Consider the following 21886-nt stretch of genomic DNA (forward strand, 5'->3'; position numbering starts at 1 on the left):
CAATTTAGCGCAGGTTGCACTAAAAATATATATTGCTGCTGCTACACGCAACAATTGTCCTTAAAAAGACTTTTGGGTCTTTGGCAGGTTTTTCTAATGCAAAAAAGAAAATTTCAATCCCTACACTATCTTTCCCTTCTTCAGCACAGCTCTCCCTGACTAACACTGAGCCAAACACGTGTCATCGGGTGCTATAGAGCACCCGATGACGCATTCCGGACACCCAATCACTGTAATGCTAGTAACCAACATGACTACGGCATTATAATGAAGGGCAGCATTTACCTGCACGTTTATTGGCTGCGTAGCAGCCAACAAATGTGCGGGGAGGAGACTCGAACATTGTGCTCGATCACATACGGTATTCGGCCGAATACCGCCATGTGCCGAGCATCGAGATGTTCGAGTCAAACTGGTGTTCGGCCAAGCATGCTCTATTGAAAACTAATAATTATGTTACAATAGCTTTGACTATGACCCTGTATGGAGTTAGCTATTGTAAGCCAAACGAAAGTTGATAATTCGTGTTTTAAAATGAAGTAGTCTATTTTCATGACAGATAGTTTGTGTGAAGAAGATGTTATCATTCAAGAATGAATATATGTGAGATATTTACAAGTCATATGGAATAGTTCTATAATAGTAATCCCATTGAATAATATGCTACCTGTAAATAATACATGCTGTGCTCTGACAAGTACTGCAGTTGTTTAGGTCTTGTCCTGTACGATAGAAGCGCCTGTTCAATAAAGATAAAAGAAAAATTAGTTTTCTACACAATTTTGATTTGGAAAATAAACTAAATGTTGTATACCTCTATATAAAGTATCCCAATTTGGTCATTAGCCCCTCAAGGACTAGGCCTATTTTGGCTTTTTTTTTTTTTTTTATATCATCCCTTTCTAGGAGCCATAACTTTTTTTTTGTCTTTAGGGCTTGTCTTTGCAGGATGAGTTTAATTTTTAAGGGCCCCATATTCGGGTGTACATTAACTTTTTATTAACCTTTTTGGGTGGGAAGAAAAAAATGCTGTGATCCCGCATTTTGTGTTTAATTGTTACACCACTACAAATGGTATGTTAGTTTTATTCTTCAGGTCAGTACCATTACAAAAATACAATTTTTTGGCCACTTTTTCACAATAAACTTTTTTTTTGTGTCATCGAATACTGAAAGCCTGTGAGTTTGTTAGTTACTGAGTGCAAGGAAGAGAAAAGAATGGAAATGCCAGCACATGGTGCTTACAGCACATGTACTATGTTCCTTTATAGCTACTGTTAGCACTAAGCTCTGGATGGCAGTCCTGCCAGGTGATTAGCACTGACATTGAGTGTACTATGTACATGCATACCTACTTTCAACAGTAAGTGCTCCCAGTTTAGTTCCCCCCTCTTCCCTGTTAGTTACTGTGCGCAGAATGGAGAGAGAAGACTGTGACTGCTAGCACAGTAGGTATGCATGGATATAGTACAATTAATATCAGCTCTAAGTGCTGGCCCTTCCGCTCTCTGTTCAGTGCTGAGTAATAACAGAGAAGCATGGGTAATGGAAAAATGTACAGGAGTTAGCTTTGTCATCAAGCCAAATAAGCAAGGACACAGACAGAGAGGACATTTATAGGAAGCCATGGTATGTGGTACTGAGCTAAAAGAAAAGTTTAAGAAGACTACCTTGTATGTTCCACATAGTTTTCAGCACTCATTAGAACTCTGAAGATGGACTCTTCTTAGGCTACTTTCACATTAGCGTTTTTTGTGGATCCATCATGGATCAGCAAAAACGCTTCCTTTGCTATAATATAACCGCATGCATCCGTCATGAACGCATCCGGCTTTATGTCTTCTATAGCCATGACGGATCCGTCATGAACATAATTGAAAGTCAATGGGGGACGGATCTGTTTTCTATTGTGTTTCCCTGTGTCTCCCTCCGCATCCCAGGAAGGCATTTTTATTACTTTCTGCAAAGACAAAAGTTTACATACATTTTATTAATATTTGGTACCATTACCCTTAAAGGGATTCTGTCATAAGATTTTACCCCTATAACCTAAACATATGCTCATGTCCGGAGTAATAATAAGAATCCTAAGCTGGCCGTATTAAACTTCACTGTGGGTCTATTTGCCCAAAAAACAGGTTTTTATAACATGTCAATCACTCACTTAAGGTGCCCAAGGGGAGGTCCGTCTGGTGCCCAGCGCCGCCTTCCCTAGCGCAGCGCCGCCTCCGCAATCCTACCCGTCCCTCTGCCATATCCCGCGCCTGCGCACTAGGCTCAGCCTGATGCGCCGCAGACTCCTGGCAGCAGCTTCGTTGAGCGAAGTGCGCATGAGCAGGCCTGATGAGCCTGCACACTTCGCTCAACAAAGCCGCTGCCAGGAGTGCGTGGTGCATCAGGCTGAGCCTAGTGCGCAGGTGCGAGATCTGGCAGAGGGACGGGTAGGATTGCGGAGGCGGCGCTGAGCTAAGGAAGGCGGCGCTGGGCACCAGACGGACCTCCCCTTGGGCACCTTAAGAGAGTGATTGACAGGTTATAAAAAACTGTTTTTTTGGGGGAAAATAGAGCCAGAGTGAAGTTTAATAAGGCCAGCTTAGGATACTTATTATTACTCCGGATATGAGCATATGTTTAGGTTATAGGGGTAAAATATCATGACAGAATCCCTTTAAATTGTATGACTTGGGTCAAACATTTTGGATATCCTTCCACAAGCTCCTCACAATAGTTGGTCGGAATTTGGGCCCATTCCTCTTGACAAAACTGGTGTAACTGAACCATGTTTGTTGGTCACCTTGCTCGCACCTGCCTTTTCAGCTTTGCCCATAAGTTTTTAATAGGATTCAGATCAGGGCTTTGTGATGGCCGCTCCAAAACATTGACTTTGTTATCCTTAAGCCACTTTGTAACCAGTTTGCCAGTATACTTCGGGTCATTGTCCATTTGGAAAACCCATTTCTCCCCAAGCTATAACTTCCTGGGTGATGTCCTGAGATGTTACTTCAGTATTTCCACATAATCTTCTTTCCTCATGATGCCATCTATTTTGTGTTGTGCACCAGTCCCTTCTGCAGCAAAACAACTCCACAACATGATGCTGGCGCCCCCATGTTTTACAGTTGTGATGGTGTTCTTAGGCTTCCGAGCTTCTCCCTTTTTCTTCCAAAAGTAACAATGGTCATTATGGCCAAAAATAGCAATAGAAAAGGATTGCGCTGCAGGAGAAAGTTATTTTTCTATTTCAGTCAGTTCCCTTTCTTTTGTATTCGAAAAAGGTCTTCAGCTAATAGGACCACATACACACGTCAAATCTCAACAGTGGCATGGAAACCTGAAAAGGAGTGAAAAAAGGGCTCTTGTTCTCTCTGGTATTAGCCATTCCTCCAGCCTGCAGACCTTTGGAAGTGGAAGTCTGGTGCTAACCTCTACAAGCAGCATTCTACCTTTGGATCGCGGTTTGGATTAACACCTGCTGAACCGACGGCTCCAGGCTTACGTCCGCTACACCTACAGAGCTCTCCTATTGAAGACACCGATGAGACCTCTATCCACGTGTTTCACCAGTGGAGTCTTGTGAGTATAAATTATTCACAAGGCGCGACAGGTGTTTGGAGCATACTACACCATAGTGCGTTTTTTCACTCCATTTCAGGTTTCCATGCCACTGTTGAGATTTGACGTGTGTATGTGGTCCTATTAGCTGAAGACTTTTTTCGAATACAAAAGAAAGGGAACTGACTGAAATAGAAGAATAACTTTCTCCTGCAGCGCAATCCTTTTCTATTGCTATATTTGGTGGACTCTTTCACTCACATTGTCCTAGGATTTGCAGCGCTTGAGGGGGCAAATATCTTGTACAGAGACTTTATTATATTTTCTTGAATTATGGCTAGAGTTGAGCGAACACCTGGATGTTCGGGTTCGAGAAGTTCGGCCGAACATCCCGGAAATGTTCGGGTTCGGGATCCGAACCCGATCCGAACTTCGTCCCGAACCCGAACCCCATTGAAGTCAATGGGGACCCGAACTTTTCGGCACTAAAAAGGCTGTAAAACAGCCCAGGAAAGAGCTAGAGGGCTGCAAAAGGCAGCAACATATAGGTAAATCCCCTGCAAACAAATGTGGATAGGGAAATGAATTAAAATAAAAATTAAATAAATAAAAATTAACCAAAATCAATTGGAGAGAGGTTCCATAGCAGAGAATCTGGCTTCCCGTCACCCACCACTGGAACAGTCCATTCTCAGATATTTAGGCCCCGGCACCCAGGCAGAGGAGAGAGGTCCCGTAACAGAGAATCTGTCTTCATGTCAGCAGAGAATTAGTCTGCATGTCATAGCAGAGAATGAGGCTTCACGTCAGCCACCACTGCAACAGTCCATTGGCATATATTTAGGCCCAGCACACACACAGGCAGAGGAGAGAGGTCCCGTAACAGACAATCTGGCTTCATGTCAGCAGAGAATCAGTCTGCATGTCATAGCAGAGAATGAGGCTTCACGTCAGCCACCACTGCAACAGTCCATTGGCATATATTTAGGCCCAGCACACACACAGGCAGAGGAGAGAGGTCCCGTAACAGAGAATCTGGCTTCATGTCAGCAGAGAATCAGTCTGCATGTCATAGCAGAGAATGAGGCTTCACGTCACCCACCACTGCAACAGTCCATTGGCATATATTTAGGCCTAGCACACAGGCAGAGCAGAGAGGTCCCGTAACAGACAATCTGGCTTCATGTCAGCAGAGAATCAGTCTGCATGTCATAGCAGAGAATGAGGCTTCACGTCAGCCACCAATGCAACAGTCCATTGGCATATATTTAGGCCTAGCACACAGGCAGAGCAGAGAGGTCCCGTAACAGACAATCTGGCTTCATGTCAGCAGAGAATCAGTCTGCATGTCATAGCAGAGAATCAGGCTTCACGTCAGCCACCACTGCAACAGTCCATTGTCATAAATTTAGGCCCAGCACCCAGGCAGAGGAGAGAGGTCCCGTAACAGACAATCTGACTTCATGTCAGCAGAGAATTAGTCTGCATGTCATAGCAGAGAATCAGGCTTCATGTCAGCCACCACTGCAACAGTCCATTGGCATATATTTAGGCCCAGCACCCAGGCAGAGGAGGGAGGTCCCGTAACAGAGAATCTGTCTTCATGTCAGCAGAGAATCAGTCTGCATGTCATAGCAGAGAATGAGGCTTCACGTCACCCACCACTGCAACAGTCCATTGGCATATATTTAGGCCTAGCACACAGGCAGAGCAGAGAGGTCCCGTAACAGACAATCTGGCTTCATGTCAGCAGAGAATCAGTCTGCATGTCATAGCAGAGAATCAGGCTTCACGTCAGCCACCACTGCAACAGTCCATTGGCATATATTTAGGCCTAGCACACAGGCAGAGCAGAGAGGTCCCGTAACAGACAATCTGGCTTCATGTCAGCAGAGAATCAGTCTGCATGTCATAGCAGAGAATCAGGCTTCACGTCAGCCACCACTGCAACAGTCCATTGTCATAAATTTAGGCCCAGCACCCAGGCAGAGGAGAGAGGTCCCGTAACAGACAATCTGGCTTCATGTCAGCAGAGAATTAGTCTGCATGTCATAGCAGAGAATCAGGCTTCATGTCAGCCACCACTGCAACAGTCCATTGGCATATATTTAGGCCCAGCACCCAGGCAGAGGAGGGAGGTCCCGTAACAGAGAATCTGTCTTCATGTCAGCAGAGAATCAGTCTGCATGTCATAGCAGAGAATGAGGCTTCACGTCAGCCACCACTGCAACAGTCCATTGGCATATATTTAGGCCTAGCACACAGGCAGAGGAGAGGTTCATTCAACTTTGGGTAGCCTCGCAATATAATGGTAAAATGAAAATAAAAATAGGATTGAATGAGGAAGTGCCCTGGAGTCCAATAATATATGGTTATGGGGAGGTAGTTAATGTCTAATCTGGACAAGGGACGGACAGGTCCTGTGGGATCCATGCCTGGTTCATTTTTATGAACGTCAGCTTGTCCACATTGGCTGTAGACAGGCGGCTGCGTTTGTCTGTAATGACGCCCCCTGCCGTGCTGAATACACGTTCAGACAAAACGCTGGCTGCCGGGCAGGCCAGCACCTCCAAGGCATAAAAGGCTAGCTCTGGCCACGTGGACAATTTAGAGACCCAGAAGTTGAATGGGGCCGAACCATCAGTCAGTACGTGGAGGGGTGTGCACACGTACTGTTCCACCATGTTAGTGAAATGTTGCCTCCTGCTAACACGTTGCGTATCAGGTGGTGGTGCAGTTAGCTGTGGCGTGTTGACAAAAGTTTTCCACATCTCTGCCATGCTAACCCTGCCCTCAGAGGAGCTGGCCGTGACACAGCTGCCTTGGCGACCTCTTGCTCCTCCTCTGCCTTGGCCTTGGGCTTCCACTTGTTCCCCTGTGACATTTGGGAATGCTCTCAGTAGCGCGTCTACCAACGTGCGCTTGTACTCGCGCATCTTCCTATCACGCTCCAGTGCAGGAAGTAAGGTGGGCACATTGTCTTTGTAGCGTGGATCCAGCAGGGTGGCAACCCAGTAGTCCGCACAGGTTAAAATGTGGGCAACTCTGCTGTCGTTGCGCAGGCACTGCAGCATGTAGTCGCTCATGTGTGCCAGGCTGCCCAGGGGTAAGGACAAGCTGTCCTCTGTGGGAGGCGTATCGTCATCGTCCTGCCTTTCCCCCCAGCCACGCACCAGTGATGGACCCGAGCTGCGTTGGGTGCCACCCCGCTGTGACCATGCTTCATCCTCATCCTCCTCCACCTCCTCCTCATCCTCGTCCTCCTCGTCCTCCAGTAGTGGGCCCTGGCTGGCCACATTTGTACCTGGCCTCTGCTGTTGCCAAAAACCTCCCTCTGAGTCACTTCGAAGAGACTGGCCTGAAAGTGCTAAAAATGACCCCTCTTCCTCCTCCTCCTCCTCCTCCTCCTGGGCCACCTCCTCTTCCATCATCGCCCTAAGTGTTTTCTCAAGGAGACATAGAAGTGGTATTGTAACGCTGATAACGGTGTCATCGCCACTGGCCATGTTGGTGGAGTACTCGAAACAGCGCAACAGGGCACACAGGTCTCGCATGGAGGCCCAGTCATTGGTGGTGAAGTGGTGCTGTTCTGTAGTGCGACTGACCCGTGCGTGCTGCAGCTGAAACTCCACTATGGCCTGCTGCTGCTCGCACAGTCTGTCCAGCATGTGCAAGGTGGAGTTCCACCTGGTGGGCACGTCGCATATGAGGCGGTGAGCGGGAAGGCCGAAGTTACGCTGTAGCGCAGACAGGCGAGCAGCAGCAGGATGTGAACGCCGGAAGCGCGAACAGACGGCCCGCACTTTATGCAGCAGCTCTGACATGTCGGGGTAGTTGTGAATGAACTTCTGCACCACCAAATTCAGCACATGCGCCAAGCAAGGGATGTGCGTCAAATTGGCTAGTCCCAGAGCTGCAACGAGATTTCGCCCATTATCACACACCACCAGGCCGGGCTTGAGGCTCACCGGCAGCAACCACTCGTCGGTCTGTTGTTCTATACCCCGCCACAACTCCTGTGCGGTGTGGGGCCTGTCCCCCAAACATATGAGTTTCAGAATGGCCTGCTGACGTTTACCCCGGGCTGTGCTGAAGTTGGTGGTGAAGGTGTGTGGCTGACTGGATGAGCAGGTGGAAGAAGAGGAGGAGGAAGCCGAGAAGGAGGAGGTGGCAACAGGAGGCAAAGAATGTTGCCCTGCGATCCTTGGCGGCGGAAGGACGTGCGCCAAACAGCTCTCCGCCTGGGGCCCAGCTGCCACTACATTTACCCAGTGTGCAGTTAGGGAGATATAGCGTCCCTGGCCGTGCTTACTGGTCCACGTATCTGTGGTTAGGTGGACCTTGCCACAGATGGCGTTGCGCAGTGCACACTTGATTTTATCGGATACTTGGTTGTGCAGGGAAGGCACGGCTCTCTTGGAGAAGTAGTGCCGGCTGGGAACAACATACTGTGGGACAGCAAGCGACATGAGCTGTTTGAAGCTGTCTGTGTCCACCAGCCTAAATGACAGCATTTCATAGGCCAGTAGTTTAGAAATGCTGGCATTCAGGGCCAGGGATCGAGGGTGGCTAGGTGGGAATTTACGCTTTCTATCAAATGTTTGTGAGATGGAGAGCTGAACGCTGGCGTGTGACATGGTTGAGACGCTTGGTGACGGAGGTGGTGGTGGTGGTGTTGGTGGTAAATCCCCTGTTTGCTGGGCGGCAGGTGCCAACGTTCCTCCAGAGGCGGAGGAAGAGGCCGAGGCGGCAGCAGCAGAATAGGCCGAGGCGGCAGCAGCAGAAGAGGTAGCAGGGGGAGCCTGAGTGACTTCCTTGGTTTTAAGGTGTTTACTCCACTGCAGTTCATGCTTTGCATGCAGGTGCCTGGTCATGCAGGTTGTGCTCAGGTTCAGAACGTTAATGCCTCGCTTCAGGCTCTGATGGCACAGCGTGCAAACCACTCGGGTCTTGTCGTCAGCACATTGTTTGAAGAAGTGCCATGCCAGGGAACTCCTTGAAGCTGCCTTTGGGGTGCTCGGTCCCAGATGGCGGCGGTCAGTAGCAGGCGGAGTCTCTTGGCGGCGGGTGTTCTGCTTTTGCCCACTGCTCCCTCTTTTGCTACGCTGTTGGCTCGGTCTCACCACTGCCTCTTCCTCCGAACTGTGAAAGTCAGTGGCACGACCTTCATTCCATGTGGGGTCTAGGACCTCATCGTCCCCTGCATCGTCTTCCACCCAGTCTTGATCCCTGACCTCCTGTTCAGTCTGCACACTGCAGAAAGACGCAGCAGTTGGCACCTGTGTTTCGTCATCATCAGAGACATGCTGAGGTGGTATTCCCATGTCCTCATCATCAGGAAACATAAGTGGTTGTGCGTCAGTGCATTCTATGTCTTTCACCGCTGGGGAAGGGCTAGGTGGATGCCCTTGGGAAACCCTGCCAGCGGAGTCTTCAAACAGCATAAGAGACTGCTGCATAACTTGAGGCTGAGACAGTTTCCCTGGTATGCATGGGGGTGATGTGACAGACTGATGGGGTTGGTTTTCAGGCGCCATCTGTGCGCTTTCTGCAGAAGACTGGGTGGGAGATAATGTGAACGTGCTGGATCCACTGTCGGCCACCCAATTGACTAATGCCTGTACCTGCTCAGGCCTTACCATCCTTAGAACGGCATTGGGCCCCACCATATATCGCTGTAAATTCTGGCGGCTACTGGGACCTGAGGTAGTTGGTACACTAGGACGTGTGGATGTGGCAGAACGGCCACGTCCTCTCCCAGCACCAGAGGGTCCACTAACACCACCACGACCATGTCCACGTCCGCGTCCCTTACTAGATGTTTTTCTCATTGTTATGGTTCACCACAACAACAAATATATTATTTGGCCCAATGTATTGTATTCAAATTCAGCGGGATATAAATTTGAGGCCTAGTATTTAGGCGCTGGGTGACCGGTATGGATTTAGTGACAGAATTAGACTTGGAAATGCACAGAAGCGTGTGTGTGAAGTTATTCTGAATGACCCTATGTGCACCTTCAATATGATCTACCCTTTTAGGGATAGATTTCAAATAGCTCTGATATAGCAGAAACGACTAAATTATGAAATTGCTAAATTGGGAATTGTATTTCAACCCAGAACAAAAAATGTGCTTTGACGGACACTAAATAACTTTCCCAGCCACAACAGGACAGCGGTAACGAGAGATTTAGCGGGATATAAATTTGAGGCCTAGTATTTAGGCGCTGGGTGACAGGTATGGGTTTAGTGACAGAATTAGATTTGGAAATGCACAGTAGCGGGTGTGTGAAGTTATTCTGAATGACCCTATGTGCACCTTGAATATTATATACCCTTTTAGGGATAGATTTCAAATAGCTCTGATATAGCAGAAACCACTAAATTATGAAATTGCTAAATTGGGAATTGTATTTCAACCCAGAACAAGAAATGTGCTTGAACGGACACTAAATAACTCGCCCAGCTACAGCACTAGGGACAGATTTAGCGGGATATAAATTTGAGGCCTAGTATTTAGGCGCTGGGTGACAGGTATGGGTTTAGTGACAGAATTAGATTTGGAAATGCACAGTAGCGGGTGTGTGAAGTTATTCTGAATGACCCTATGTGCACCTTGAATATTATATACCCTTTTAGGGATAGATTTCAAATAGCTCTGATATAGCAGAAACCACTAAATTATGAAATTGCTAAATTGGGAATTGTATTTCAACCCAGAACAAGAAATGTGCTTGAACGGACACTAAATAACTCGCCCAGCTACAGCACTAGGGACAGATTTAGCGGGATATAAATTTGAGGCCTAGTATTTAGGCGCTGGGTGACAGGTATGGGTTTAGTGACAGAATTAGATTTGGAAATGCACAGTAGCGGGTGTGTGAAGTTATTCTGAATGACCCTATGTGCACCTTGAATATTATATACCCTTTTAGGGATAGATTTCAAATAGCTCTGATATAGCAGAAACCACTAAATTATGAAATTGCTAAATTGGGAATTGTATTTCAACCCAGAACAAGAAATGTGCTTGAACGGACACTAAATAACTCGCCCAGCTACAGCACTAGGGACAGATTTAGCGGGATATAAATTTGAGGCCTAGTATTTAGGCGCTGGGTGACAGGTATGGGTTTAGTGACAGAATTAGACTTGGAAATACACAGTAGCGGGTGTGTGTGAAGTTATTCTGAATGACCCAATGTGCACCTTGAATATTATATACCCTTTTAGGGATAGATTTCAAATAGCTCTGATATAGCAGAAACCACTAAATTATGAAATTGCTAAATTGGGAATTGTATTTCAACCCAGAACAAGAAATGTGCTTGAACGGACACTAAATAACTCGCCCAGCTACAGCACTAAGGACAGATTTAGCGGGATATAAATTTGAGGCCTAGTATTTAGGCGCTGGGTGACAGGTATGGGTTTAGTGCCAGAATTAGACTTGGAAATACACAGTAGCGGGTGTGTGTGAAGTTATTCTGAATGACCCAATGTGCACCTTGAATATTATATACCCTTTTAGGGATAGATTTCAAATAGCTCTGATATAGCAGAAACCACTAAATTATGAAATTGCTAAATTGGGAATTGTATTTCAACCCAGAACAAGAAATGTGCTTGAACGGACACTAAATAACTCGCCCAGCTACAGCACTAAGGACAGATTTAGCGGGATATAAATTTGAGGCCTAGTATTTAGGCGCTGGGTGACAGGTATGGGTTTAGTGCCAGAATTAGACTTGGAAATACACAGTAGCGGGTGTGTGTGAAGTTATTCTGAATGACCCAATGTGCACCTTGAATATTATATACCCTTTTAGGGATAGATTTCAAATAGCTCTGATATAGCAGAAACCACTAAATTATGAAATTGCTAAATTGGGAATTGTATTTCAACCCAGAACAAGAAATGTGCTTGAACGGACACTAAATAACTCGCCCAGCTACAGCACTAGGGACAGATTTAGCTGGATATAAATTTGAGGCCTAGTATTTAGGCGCTGGGTGACAGGTATGGGTTTAGTGCCAGAATTAGACTTGGAAATACACAGTAGCGGGTGTGTGTGAAGTTATTCTGAATGACCTAATGTGCACCTTGAATATTATATACCCTTTTAGGGATAGATTTCAAATAGCTCTGATATAGCAGAAACCACTAAATTATGAAATTGCTAAATTGGGAATTGTATTTCAACCCAGAACAAGAAATGTGCTTGAACGGACACTAAATAACTCGCCCAGCTACAGCACTAAGGACAGATTTAGCGGGATATAAATTTGAGGCCTAGTATTTAGGCGCTGGGTGACAGGTATGGGTTTAGTGCCAGAATTAGACTTGGAAATACACAGTAGCGGGTGTGTGTGAAGTTATTCTGAATGACCCAATGTGCACCTTGAATATTATATACCCTTTTAGGGATAGATTTCAAATAGCTCTGATATAGCAGAAACCACTAAATTATGAAATTGCTAAATTGGGAATTGTATTTCAACCCAGAACAAGAAATGTGCTTGAACGGACACTAAATAACTCGCCCAGCTACAGCACTAAGGACAGATTTAGCGGGATATAAATTTGAGGCCTAGTATTTAGGCGCTGGGTGACAGGTATGGGTTTAGTGCCAGAATTAGACTTGGAAATACACAGTAGCGGGTGTGTGTGAAGTTATTCTGAATGACCCAATGTGCACCTTGAATATTATATACCCTTTTAGGGATAGATTTCAAATAGCTCTGATATAGCAGAAACCACTAAATTATGAAATTGCTAAATTTGGAATTGTATTTCAACCCAGAACAAGAAATGTGCTTGAACGGACACTAAATAACTCGCCCAGCTACAGCACTAGGGACAGATTTAGCTGGATATAAATTTGAGGCCTAGTATTTAGGCGCTGGGTGACAGGTATGGGTTTAGTGCCAGAATTAGACTTGGAAATACACAGTAGCGGGTGTGTGTGAAGTTATTCTGAATGACCCAATGTGCACCTTGAATATTATATACCCTTTTAGGGATAGATTTCAAATAGCTCTGATATAGCAGAAACCACTAAATTATGAAATTGCTAAATTGGGAATTGTATTTCAACCCAGAACAAGAAATGTGCTTGAACGGACACTAAATAACTCGCCCAGCTACAGCACTAAGGACAGATTTAGCGGGATATAAATTTGAGGCCTAGTATTTAGGCGCTGGGTGACAGGTATGGGTTTAGTGCCAGAATTAGACTTGGAAATACACAGTAGCGGGTGTGTGTGAAGTTATTCTGAATGACCCAATGTGCACCTTGAATATTATATACCCTTTTAGGGATAGATTTCAAATAGCTCTGATATAGCAGAAACCACTAAATTATGAAATTGCTAAATTGGGAATTGTATTTCAACCCAGAACAAGAAATGTGCTTGAACGGACACTAAATAACTCGCCCAGCTACAGCACTAAGGACAGATTTAGCGGGATATAAATTTGAGGCCTAGTATTTAGGCGCTGGGTGACAGGTATGGGTTTAGTGCCAGAATTAGACTTGGAAATACACAGTAGCGGGTGTGTGTGAAGTTATTCTGAATGACCCAATGTGCACCTTGAATATTATATACCCTTTTAGGGATAGATTTCAAATAGCTCTGATATAGCAGAAACCACTAAATTATGAAATTGCTAAATTGGGAATTGTATTTCAACCCAGAACAAGAAATGTGCTTGAACGGACACTAAATAACTCGCCCAGCTACAGCACTAAGGACAGATTTAGCGGGATATAAATTTGAGGCCTAGTATTTAGGCGCTGGGTGACAGGTATGGGTTTAGTGCCAGAATTAGACTTGGAAATACACAGTAGCGGGTGTGTGTGAAGTTATTCTGAATGACCCAATGTGCACCTTGAATATTATATACCCTTTTAGGGATAGATTTCAAATAGCTCTGATATAGCAGAAACCACTAAATTATGAAATTGCTAAATTGGGAATTGTATTTCAACCCAGAACAAGAAATGTGCTTGAACGGACACTAAATAACTCGCCCAGCTACAGCACTAGGGACAGATTTAGCTGGATATAAATTTGAGGCCTAGTATTTAGGCGCTGGGTGACAGGTATGGGTTTAGTGCCAGAATTAGACTTGGAAATACACAGTAGCGGGTGTGTGTGAAGTTATTCTGAATGACCCAATGTGCACCTTGAATATTATATACCCTTTTAGGGATAGATTTCAAATAGCTCTGATATAGCAGAAACCACTAAATTATGAAATTGCTAAATTGGGAATTGTATTTCAACCCAGAACAAGAAATGTGCTTGAACGGACACTAAATAACTCGCCCAGCTACAGCACTAAGGACAGATTTAGCGGGATATAAATTTGAGGCCTAGTATTTAGGCGCTGGGTGACCGGTATGGATTTAGTGACAGAATTAGACTGGGATATGGCCAAAAAATAAACAGACTATTGCTGGTTAAATGCACTTGGTGTGACAGCTTCACCCTGATGTAGGCTTTAGCCAAAAAACAACCACACCATTGAGGGTTAAATGCACTTGGTCGCAGCTTGTGCTGGCGCACCACAAGACACAAAATGGCCGCCGATCACCCCAGAAAAATGTGACTGACAAACGGTCTGGGCAGCCTAAAAACAGTGAGCAATTGAGGATCAGCAGCTCAATGATCCACAGCTGCAGATCGATCAGTTAATCAAGTCCTTTGGAGGAGTTAATCTGCCTAATCTCGCCCTACTGTCGCAGCCGCAACCTCTCCCTACGCTAATCAGAGCAGAGTGACGGGCGGCGCTATGTGACTCCAGCTTAAATAGAGGCTGGGTCACATGGTGCTCTGGCCAATCACAGCCATGCCAATAGTAGGCATGGCTGTGATGGCCTCTTGGGGCAAGTAGTATGACGCTTGTTGATTGGCTGCTTTGCAGCCTTTCAAAAAGCGCCAAGAAAGCGTCACAAAAGCGCGAAGAAAGCGACGAACACCGAACCCGAACCCGGACTTTTACGAAAATGTCCGGGTTCGGGTCCGTGTCACGGACACCCCAAAATTCGGTACGAACCCGAACTATACAGTTCGAGTTCGCTCATCCCTAATTATGGCCAAAAAGTTCAATTTTAGTTTCGTCAGACCACAGTACATTTCTCCAAAAATGTAGGTCTTTGTTCATGTGTACATTTGCAAACAATAAAATGACTTTTTTGTTACTTTTGGAGTAATGGCTTCTTCCTGGCAGAGTGGCATCTCAGCCCATGTTGATACAGTACTCGTTTCACTGTGGATATTGACACAATTTTACCAGCTCCCGCCATCATCTTCACAAGGTCTATTGCTTTTGTTCATGGGTTGATATGCACATGTCGGACCAAAGCATGTTCATCTCTGGGACACAGAACCCATCTCCTTCCTGAGCGGTATGATGGCTGGACATTCCCATCTTGTTTGTACTTGCGTATAATTGTTTGTACAGATGAACGAGACACCCTCAGGTATCTTGAAATTACACCCAAGGTTGAGCCAGACTTGTGCAGATCCATAATTCTCTTCCTGATATCTTGGCTGATTTCTTTAGACTTTCCCATGATGCTACACAATGAAGCAGTGTGTTTCAGGTGTGCATTTAAATACATCCACAGATGTGTCTCTAACACAGATGTTGCCAACAAACCAAACAGACAAGCAAACAAACACAAGCTTCCAAACACATGACACCATCATGTGGGCAGTCCAGAATTGTTTAAAGGCATAGTAATCTTAGTGTATGTAAACTTTTGACATTGCAGAGAGTAATAAAAATGCCTTAAAACATTTTCTTTCTCATTATTCTGGCATTTGGCAAATAATAATTATGGTAATCCTAATTGACCAGGAAAGGTTTATGCTGATTTCATGTTAGATGTTAAGAAAAACATGCATACGTGTCTTTTTATATTATGCATTTAAACTTCTGGTTTCAACTGTACATACAGTGCATTGGTAGCCCAAGACACATCCTACTAGCCTTGTTTTTGGATTGGCCTGTGCTGTTCACATGAACAGTGCTTGCCAATCCAAGGGAAGGAGATAGTGTCTTGGGCTACCAAAAGCACTGTATGCAACAGGCAGTTTTAGGGGTGGTGCAGCCATCTTGGATGGCAGAAGAGGAGCCCGGGAACTGGCATATCTGCAGCTAAAAATGATGAAAAGGAAGGCACAAAGTGTTCTGTCAATTCCCCAGTTAGGGCTCATTCAGACAAACATATGTGTTTTGCGGTCCGCAAATTGCAGATGCGTAAAACATGGATATCGGCTCGTGTGTGTTCCGCAATTTGCAGCCCCATTTAAATTAATGGGTCTGCATGCGTTTAGCCATAGAGTAAAATTATAAAATAAGGGGCTGCCTGCAACTGTCCTTGTGGGAACAAGAGCTACATACTGGGTAATAAGTACTTTTGGTGCATGTTTTATACATATATAGAATGGAATAAATCTGTGCAGAATTTTCAGCCTATTTAAGATTAAACAAATGAACATGGAGATAATTCATTTCAATATTGTCTTGCTCTATATTGAATTTTTTTTTTTTTACACTTTGGCAGCATTTCAGCAAGGAAAATTTTGATTTTTAGTCGTTATCTTGGCCTGTAAGGTATGCTACGGTGCATGCCTCCACAATTTGTGTATCACAGGCACTCATTTACTTTGTATTGGAGTGGCTATTTTACACAAATTGGCATGAAGGGTGTTACATCTATACAAGAAACATAGAAACATAGAATGTGTCGGCAGATAAGAACCACTTGGCCCATCTAGACTGCCCAATATACTAAGTACTATGAATAGCCCCTGGCCCTATCTTATATGAAGGATGGCCTTATGCCTATCCCATGCATGCTTAAACTCCTTCACTGTATTTGCAGCTACCACTTCTGCAGGAAGGCTATTCCATGCATCCACTACTCTCTCAGTAAAGTAATACTTCCTGATATTACTTTTAAACCTTTGCCCCTCTAATTTAAAACTATGTCCTCTTGTAGCAGTTTTTCTTCTTTTAAATATTCTCTCCTCTTTTAGGCCTCATGCACACAACCGTATTTTGTTTCCGTGTCCGATCAGTTTTTTTGTGTGGATACGATGCGGACCCATTCATTTCAATGTGTCCGCCAAAAACGCACACCATGTGTTGTCTGCATCAGTATGTCCGTTCCGTTGCTCTGCCCAAAAAATAGTGCATGTCCTATTTTTTTCTAGTTTGCGGACAAGGATAGGCATTATTACAATGGATCTGCAAAAAAACGGATGCCATACGGAACGTCATCCTTTTTTTTGCGAATCCGCCATTTTGCGGACCGCAAAACACATACGGTAGTGTGCATGTAGCCTTACCTTGTTGATTCCCTTTATGTATTTAAAGGTTTCTATCATATCCCCTCTGTTTCGTCTTTCTTCCAAGCTATACATGTTCAGGTCCTTTAATCTCTCTTTGGGGTTTTTGAATGCCTGTATCACGCACCATCTCATCATTAACTTATAAGTAATACAAATTAAATTATTCTTGTTTGTTAACTTAAAAATTGTACCGTACCCTTCACTGAATGCTCTGGCCTTTTCTAAGTCTTGGATTACATTTAACAGGATCTTAATCTTCTTTTGGTTTGACTGTAAGGATTCTTCTACAGTTTGTAGTTTACCTTGTAGAGAACAAAACTGGCTATGTGACTTGTGTTGTGGGTTTGTCAGTTTGCCTTTATTATTTGCTTCATGTGGTATACCAATCTTTGGCAGGCTAGAGATACTGTCTGTGCAACCAGTAGTATCTGTGGTGTTTTTCTCAGATCCAGTAATGTCAGTTTCTTTAGTTTGTAATCTGGGAAGATTTGTAACTGTTTTCTGTTGGTGGCTGTGATTAGGTTGAAGCACAAACTCTTGGAGTTTCTCAGATTTGTCAGTCTGCTGGTGTTCAGAGTGAAAACAGTATGATAAATTGCTTTTAAAGGATGGGGTTAAAGTTAAAATCCTTTTACATTCAATGTTGTTGTTTTTTGGTAGCAACACCTTTTGTTTCAATGGAAAGAATATTTCTGCTTGTTTTGCATCAACACTAGTGATCGGTTTTACATGTACATGTGAAGGTTGTGAAATGTTTATATTGCTTTTTACAGAACATTCCAACGGAATATCAGAAGTCTTATACATTTGTAGGTCAGTATTTGACTTTTCTGTCTCTTCTATTGAGTTCTTGATTGGGTTATCTGGTAAATGGATTGAAACAGCGTCCTGCTCAAGCACTTCAGCAAATTGAAGTCCTGAGCACTTACTTATAGGTCCATTACTTTGTGTTTTAGGTACAGTATGTAATAGTGGAGAAGATCTTCTGACCCTTTTTAATTCCTCCTCAAATTGGTCACTTAGTTTAAGATGAGATATGGGGGTACCTATGTCATCATCTGATAGTTCACCATTAACCTGGGCACAGCTAGACTCTGTAAACAGTATGCCTTTAGGCGTTGTTTCTTTTGCCTTAAAATTTGGAATATGTTTCCTGAGACTAGGAGATGTTTGTATAGCAATATTTTGAATTCCTTTCTGTGATTGAGAACAAGTGAGCAAACGTATTGTTCTAGTGTGGGATTTCCCAGGCTTTCTATTGATTAGGGAGATATTATCACAATGGTTTTTACTTAATCCCACAAAGTCTTGTGCATCTTGAGTTGTGCTGTCCTCCTTAAATCTGACTTGCTGGGATTTGCTTTTATGGTGATTTGTTTGTTTTGTAGGATCTGAAGTATCAAAGCTTTTTCGTTTTAGGAGCACAGAACGAACTTTCATTGTTTGTTGTTCCATTGAGTTGCAGTGTACATTTGGCATTTAACTCGCTTCTTTGCGACTCATAGCAGTAGGTTACTGAAGTTGGTAACTCTGTCCTGTGTTAGTAACAGACTTAAAATAGTTAGCCGAAGAGTCCATTGTAGATGTATTTTCTTTGGTATTTCCAGACAACTCCATTTAAAGTTTTTGATTTTCTCATATACCTTACACTGATGTAATTTGTTTTAGCAGCATAAAAATGTATCAACAGTTGACCTATTGGTTTAGGTAATAATAACTTTGGATACATTTCTAAAACATCTTCCTAGAGTCCAATACTGCTCTAATGCTACTTTGCTGAATTTTGACCATGGCGCACACAGCACAGATGATGTAATTTAATTGCTGACATGAACAAATCAGTCACAAATGAATATGTAGATGTTTGTTAAAGTTTGGCATTTCATTAGCCATAAGGACATGTCCTGAAATACAAAATTATATTTGTTAGTTTAGATTTTGTCTATTAATTTTTGACACATTCAGTTTTTGTGGTAGGTTTTATGAGCATTGGAGCTGTTTGTTTATATTTTTTACACTGCTAGGTGGAGGTTTCTGCCAAGCAGTGTTGCCAGTAATATTACTGGCACTAATGAGTGGGCTTTAGCGCTGCTCTAGTTGCTTTACAGGCTAGGACAGCACTAAAGCTTGTCCATTAGTGACTTTGACTTCACTGGGCTTACTTCTAGGGGAAGCCTCCACCCAGCTTTACCCAGACAACCCCTGTAAGTTTCCATTTTAAATAGCCTCTAACATTTCAACAAACTTTGCATAAATCCAGTTTAATATAAGATTGCATTATCTTCACCTAGCAGCTCAACCTTACACCTCTCCCCTCTTAAGAACCTTCTATAAAAACCTTTTTAATCTGATCCTTCAGTGACCAGTTTCTATTTTATGCTTCCCCCTGTTAAGAAAAAGAACCATGGGAGTAATATATTAAGACCGTCATTTTAGATGCCAGTCTTAATAAACCCATGTGCTGGATCCACCAAGGTTAGGGCTCTTTCACACTTGCGTTCTTGTCTTCCGGCATAGAGTTCCATCTTCGGGGCTCTATGCCGGAAGAATCCTGATCAGGATTATCCCAATGCATTCTGAATGGAGTGAAATCTGTTCAGGATGCATCAGGATGTCTTCAGTTCCGGAACGGAACGTTTTTTGGCTGGAGAAAATACCGCAGCATGCTGCGCTTTTTGCTCCGGCCAAAAATCCTGAAGACTTGACGCAAGGCCGGATCCGGAATTAATGCCCATTGAAAGGCATTGATCCGGATCCGGCCTTAAGCTAAACGTCGTTTCGGCGCATTGCCGGATCCGCCATTTAGCTTTTTTAAAGTGTTTACCATGGCTGCCAGGACGCTAAATTCCTGGCAGCCATGGTAAAGTGTAGCGGGGAGCGGGGGAGCAGCATACTTACCGTCCGTGCGGCTCCCGGGGCGCTCCAGAGTGACGTCAGGGCGCCCCACGCACATGGATGACGTGATCGCATGGCACGTCATCCATGCGCATAGGGCGCTCTGACGTCATTCTGGAGCGCTCCGGGAGCCGCGCGGACTGTAAGTATACCGCTCCCCCACTCCCCGCTCCTACTACGGCAACCAGGACTTTAATAGTGTCCTGGCTGCCATAGTAACACTGAAAGCATTTTGAAGACGGATCCTTCTTCAAATGCTTTCAGTACACTTGCGTTTTTCCAGATCCGGCGTGTAATTCCGGCAAGTGGAGTACATGCCGGATCCGGACAACGCAAGTGTGAAAGAGGCCTTATGTAGAGGTGTCGGCTTCTATATAACTTCGGGACATCCACCACAATCAGACCAGTTGCACCACTGGTCTAAATCAATGCCAGCTTCATTGCTGGCTTAAATTTAGAGCATTTTTGATGCCTTAAACAGGCGTAGAAAATGATAAAAGAGATGGGCCTGCTGTCCCGTCTCCGTCCCCACCCACGCCATGCCTCTTTTTCAGACCTGGCGTTAGTGGGAAAAAGTCACAGATTACAGTGCAAATAAACTTTGTGCTGCAATCTGTGCCAGAAATATACCAAAATAGATGAATTTCTGTGAGTAAATGACCCCCGCCCCATATGTTTCAATGTGGTTCTGTCATGATACCTGGCACCAAAAATTCAGATTTTATAGCTGACCACTAACAATAGGAGGTATCAGCATTAATGCATGCCCAAGAAAAACCTGACACTAATATAGATGTGTAGTTCACTGTTGCCAGGCAAAGCCTTATTCCTATAACATAACTTTAAAGGGAACCTGTCACCGGGATTTTGTGTATAGAGCTGAGGGCACGGGTTGCTAGATAGCCGCTATCACATCCGCAATACCCAGTCCCCATAGCTCTGTGTGCTTTTATTGTGTAAAAAAAACGATTTGATACATATGCAAATTAATATAAAAGAGTCATATCTTGCTTGTGTGACCAGAGAAGAGTCATATTTTCAAGTTTTTTTACACAATAAAAGCACACAGAGCTATGGGGATTGGGTATTGCGGATGTGCTAGCGGCTATCTAGCAACCCATGTCCTCAGCTCTTTACCCAAAATCCAGGTGACAGGTTCCCGTTAATGAATATAGTTGAAAAACACATATAAATAAGTCCTCCACTGGAAAAAGATAGTGAGACATTATAAATACATTTAGATAAATATGCAAGCATACCATGTACTTTGCTAATGTAATAGCTGTTCAGCACTGCAACTCTAACAAATCAGTTTCAATATCAGCATTAATACACCAAACCGACTCTAGTGCGTTAGCTAGGTGGCAAAACTGCAAAGACTGTAAATCATGTGTGTGATTACTTACACACCAAGTTGGCATAGAGAATGGTAAAAAAAAATTGGGGGGGGGGGGGATCAAATAAGCAAGCTGTGTTCTAGTTCATTAATATCTGTGAGTCGATCAACAAAATATTCACAAGTACTTTCAGGTTTTTTATTATGTTTTCCAGGTAGTGGTTGGCTCCCAGGCCTATCTTTAATACAGGAATGCAGAGCTTGCTTCTATCCCATTCCACACCCCCATATTCACATTTATGGGGGATAATTGTTGCATATATCTTCCACTGTTTCCACTGTTTCTTTGGAATGAGAATCCAAAAATAAATACTGGGTTTCACGCAGATAGTAATACTTGCCAGTAGTACTTGCTTACTCTACCAGATACCTTGAGTGTGCTGTCCCTTTAATGTGGAGGCTCCACCCTCAATAAGAGGGCCTTGAATCCTATTGACTAACCCTGATTTACCCTAACTCACCTTATATAAGATACCACATCAGGTGCATGTATTCAAAAAGCACCATCTGTAGTGGGAAGCTGAAAAAAAAATCCAAATCGGGTGGGATTGGAAAACAAAACACAATTCCACCACAGTTTGCTTTTTACAACATCCCTATGTGGTACAGTTGACCTGTTATCTTAACCCTCCAGATCAGTACGATTACAAATATGACACATTTGTATAGTGT

The 21886-nt window shown here is 44.0% G+C and overlaps 2 protein-coding genes across 7 annotated transcripts in view; one reads left to right on the forward strand and one right to left on the reverse strand.

Annotated features, from left to right (window-relative positions):
- DOCK2 (dedicator of cytokinesis 2) overlaps positions 1-21886 on the forward strand; it is a 1177826-nt gene that overhangs the window by 651896 nt on the left and 504044 nt on the right. The window lies entirely within an intron of this gene.
- Positions 1-21886, reverse strand: part of INSYN2B (inhibitory synaptic factor family member 2B) — a 96054-nt gene that overhangs the window by 30870 nt on the left and 43298 nt on the right. For all 4 annotated transcript variants that reach the window (XM_044280882.1, XM_044280883.1, XM_044280880.1 and 1 more), the window contains 2 exons: positions 17120-18827; positions 668-739 (listed from right to left, as the gene is read on the reverse strand). In XM_044280882.1, the coding sequence (XP_044136817.1) occupies positions 668-739; positions 17120-18402 (1355 nt within the window). In that variant the 5' untranslated portion in view covers positions 18403-18827. The remainder of the gene's footprint in view (positions 1-667; positions 740-17119; positions 18828-21886) is intronic.

Source organism: Bufo gargarizans, chromosome 2 (assembly GCF_014858855.1).
Source record: "Bufo gargarizans isolate SCDJY-AF-19 chromosome 2, ASM1485885v1, whole genome shotgun sequence".
NCBI lineage: Eukaryota > Metazoa > Chordata > Amphibia > Anura > Bufonidae > Bufo > Bufo gargarizans.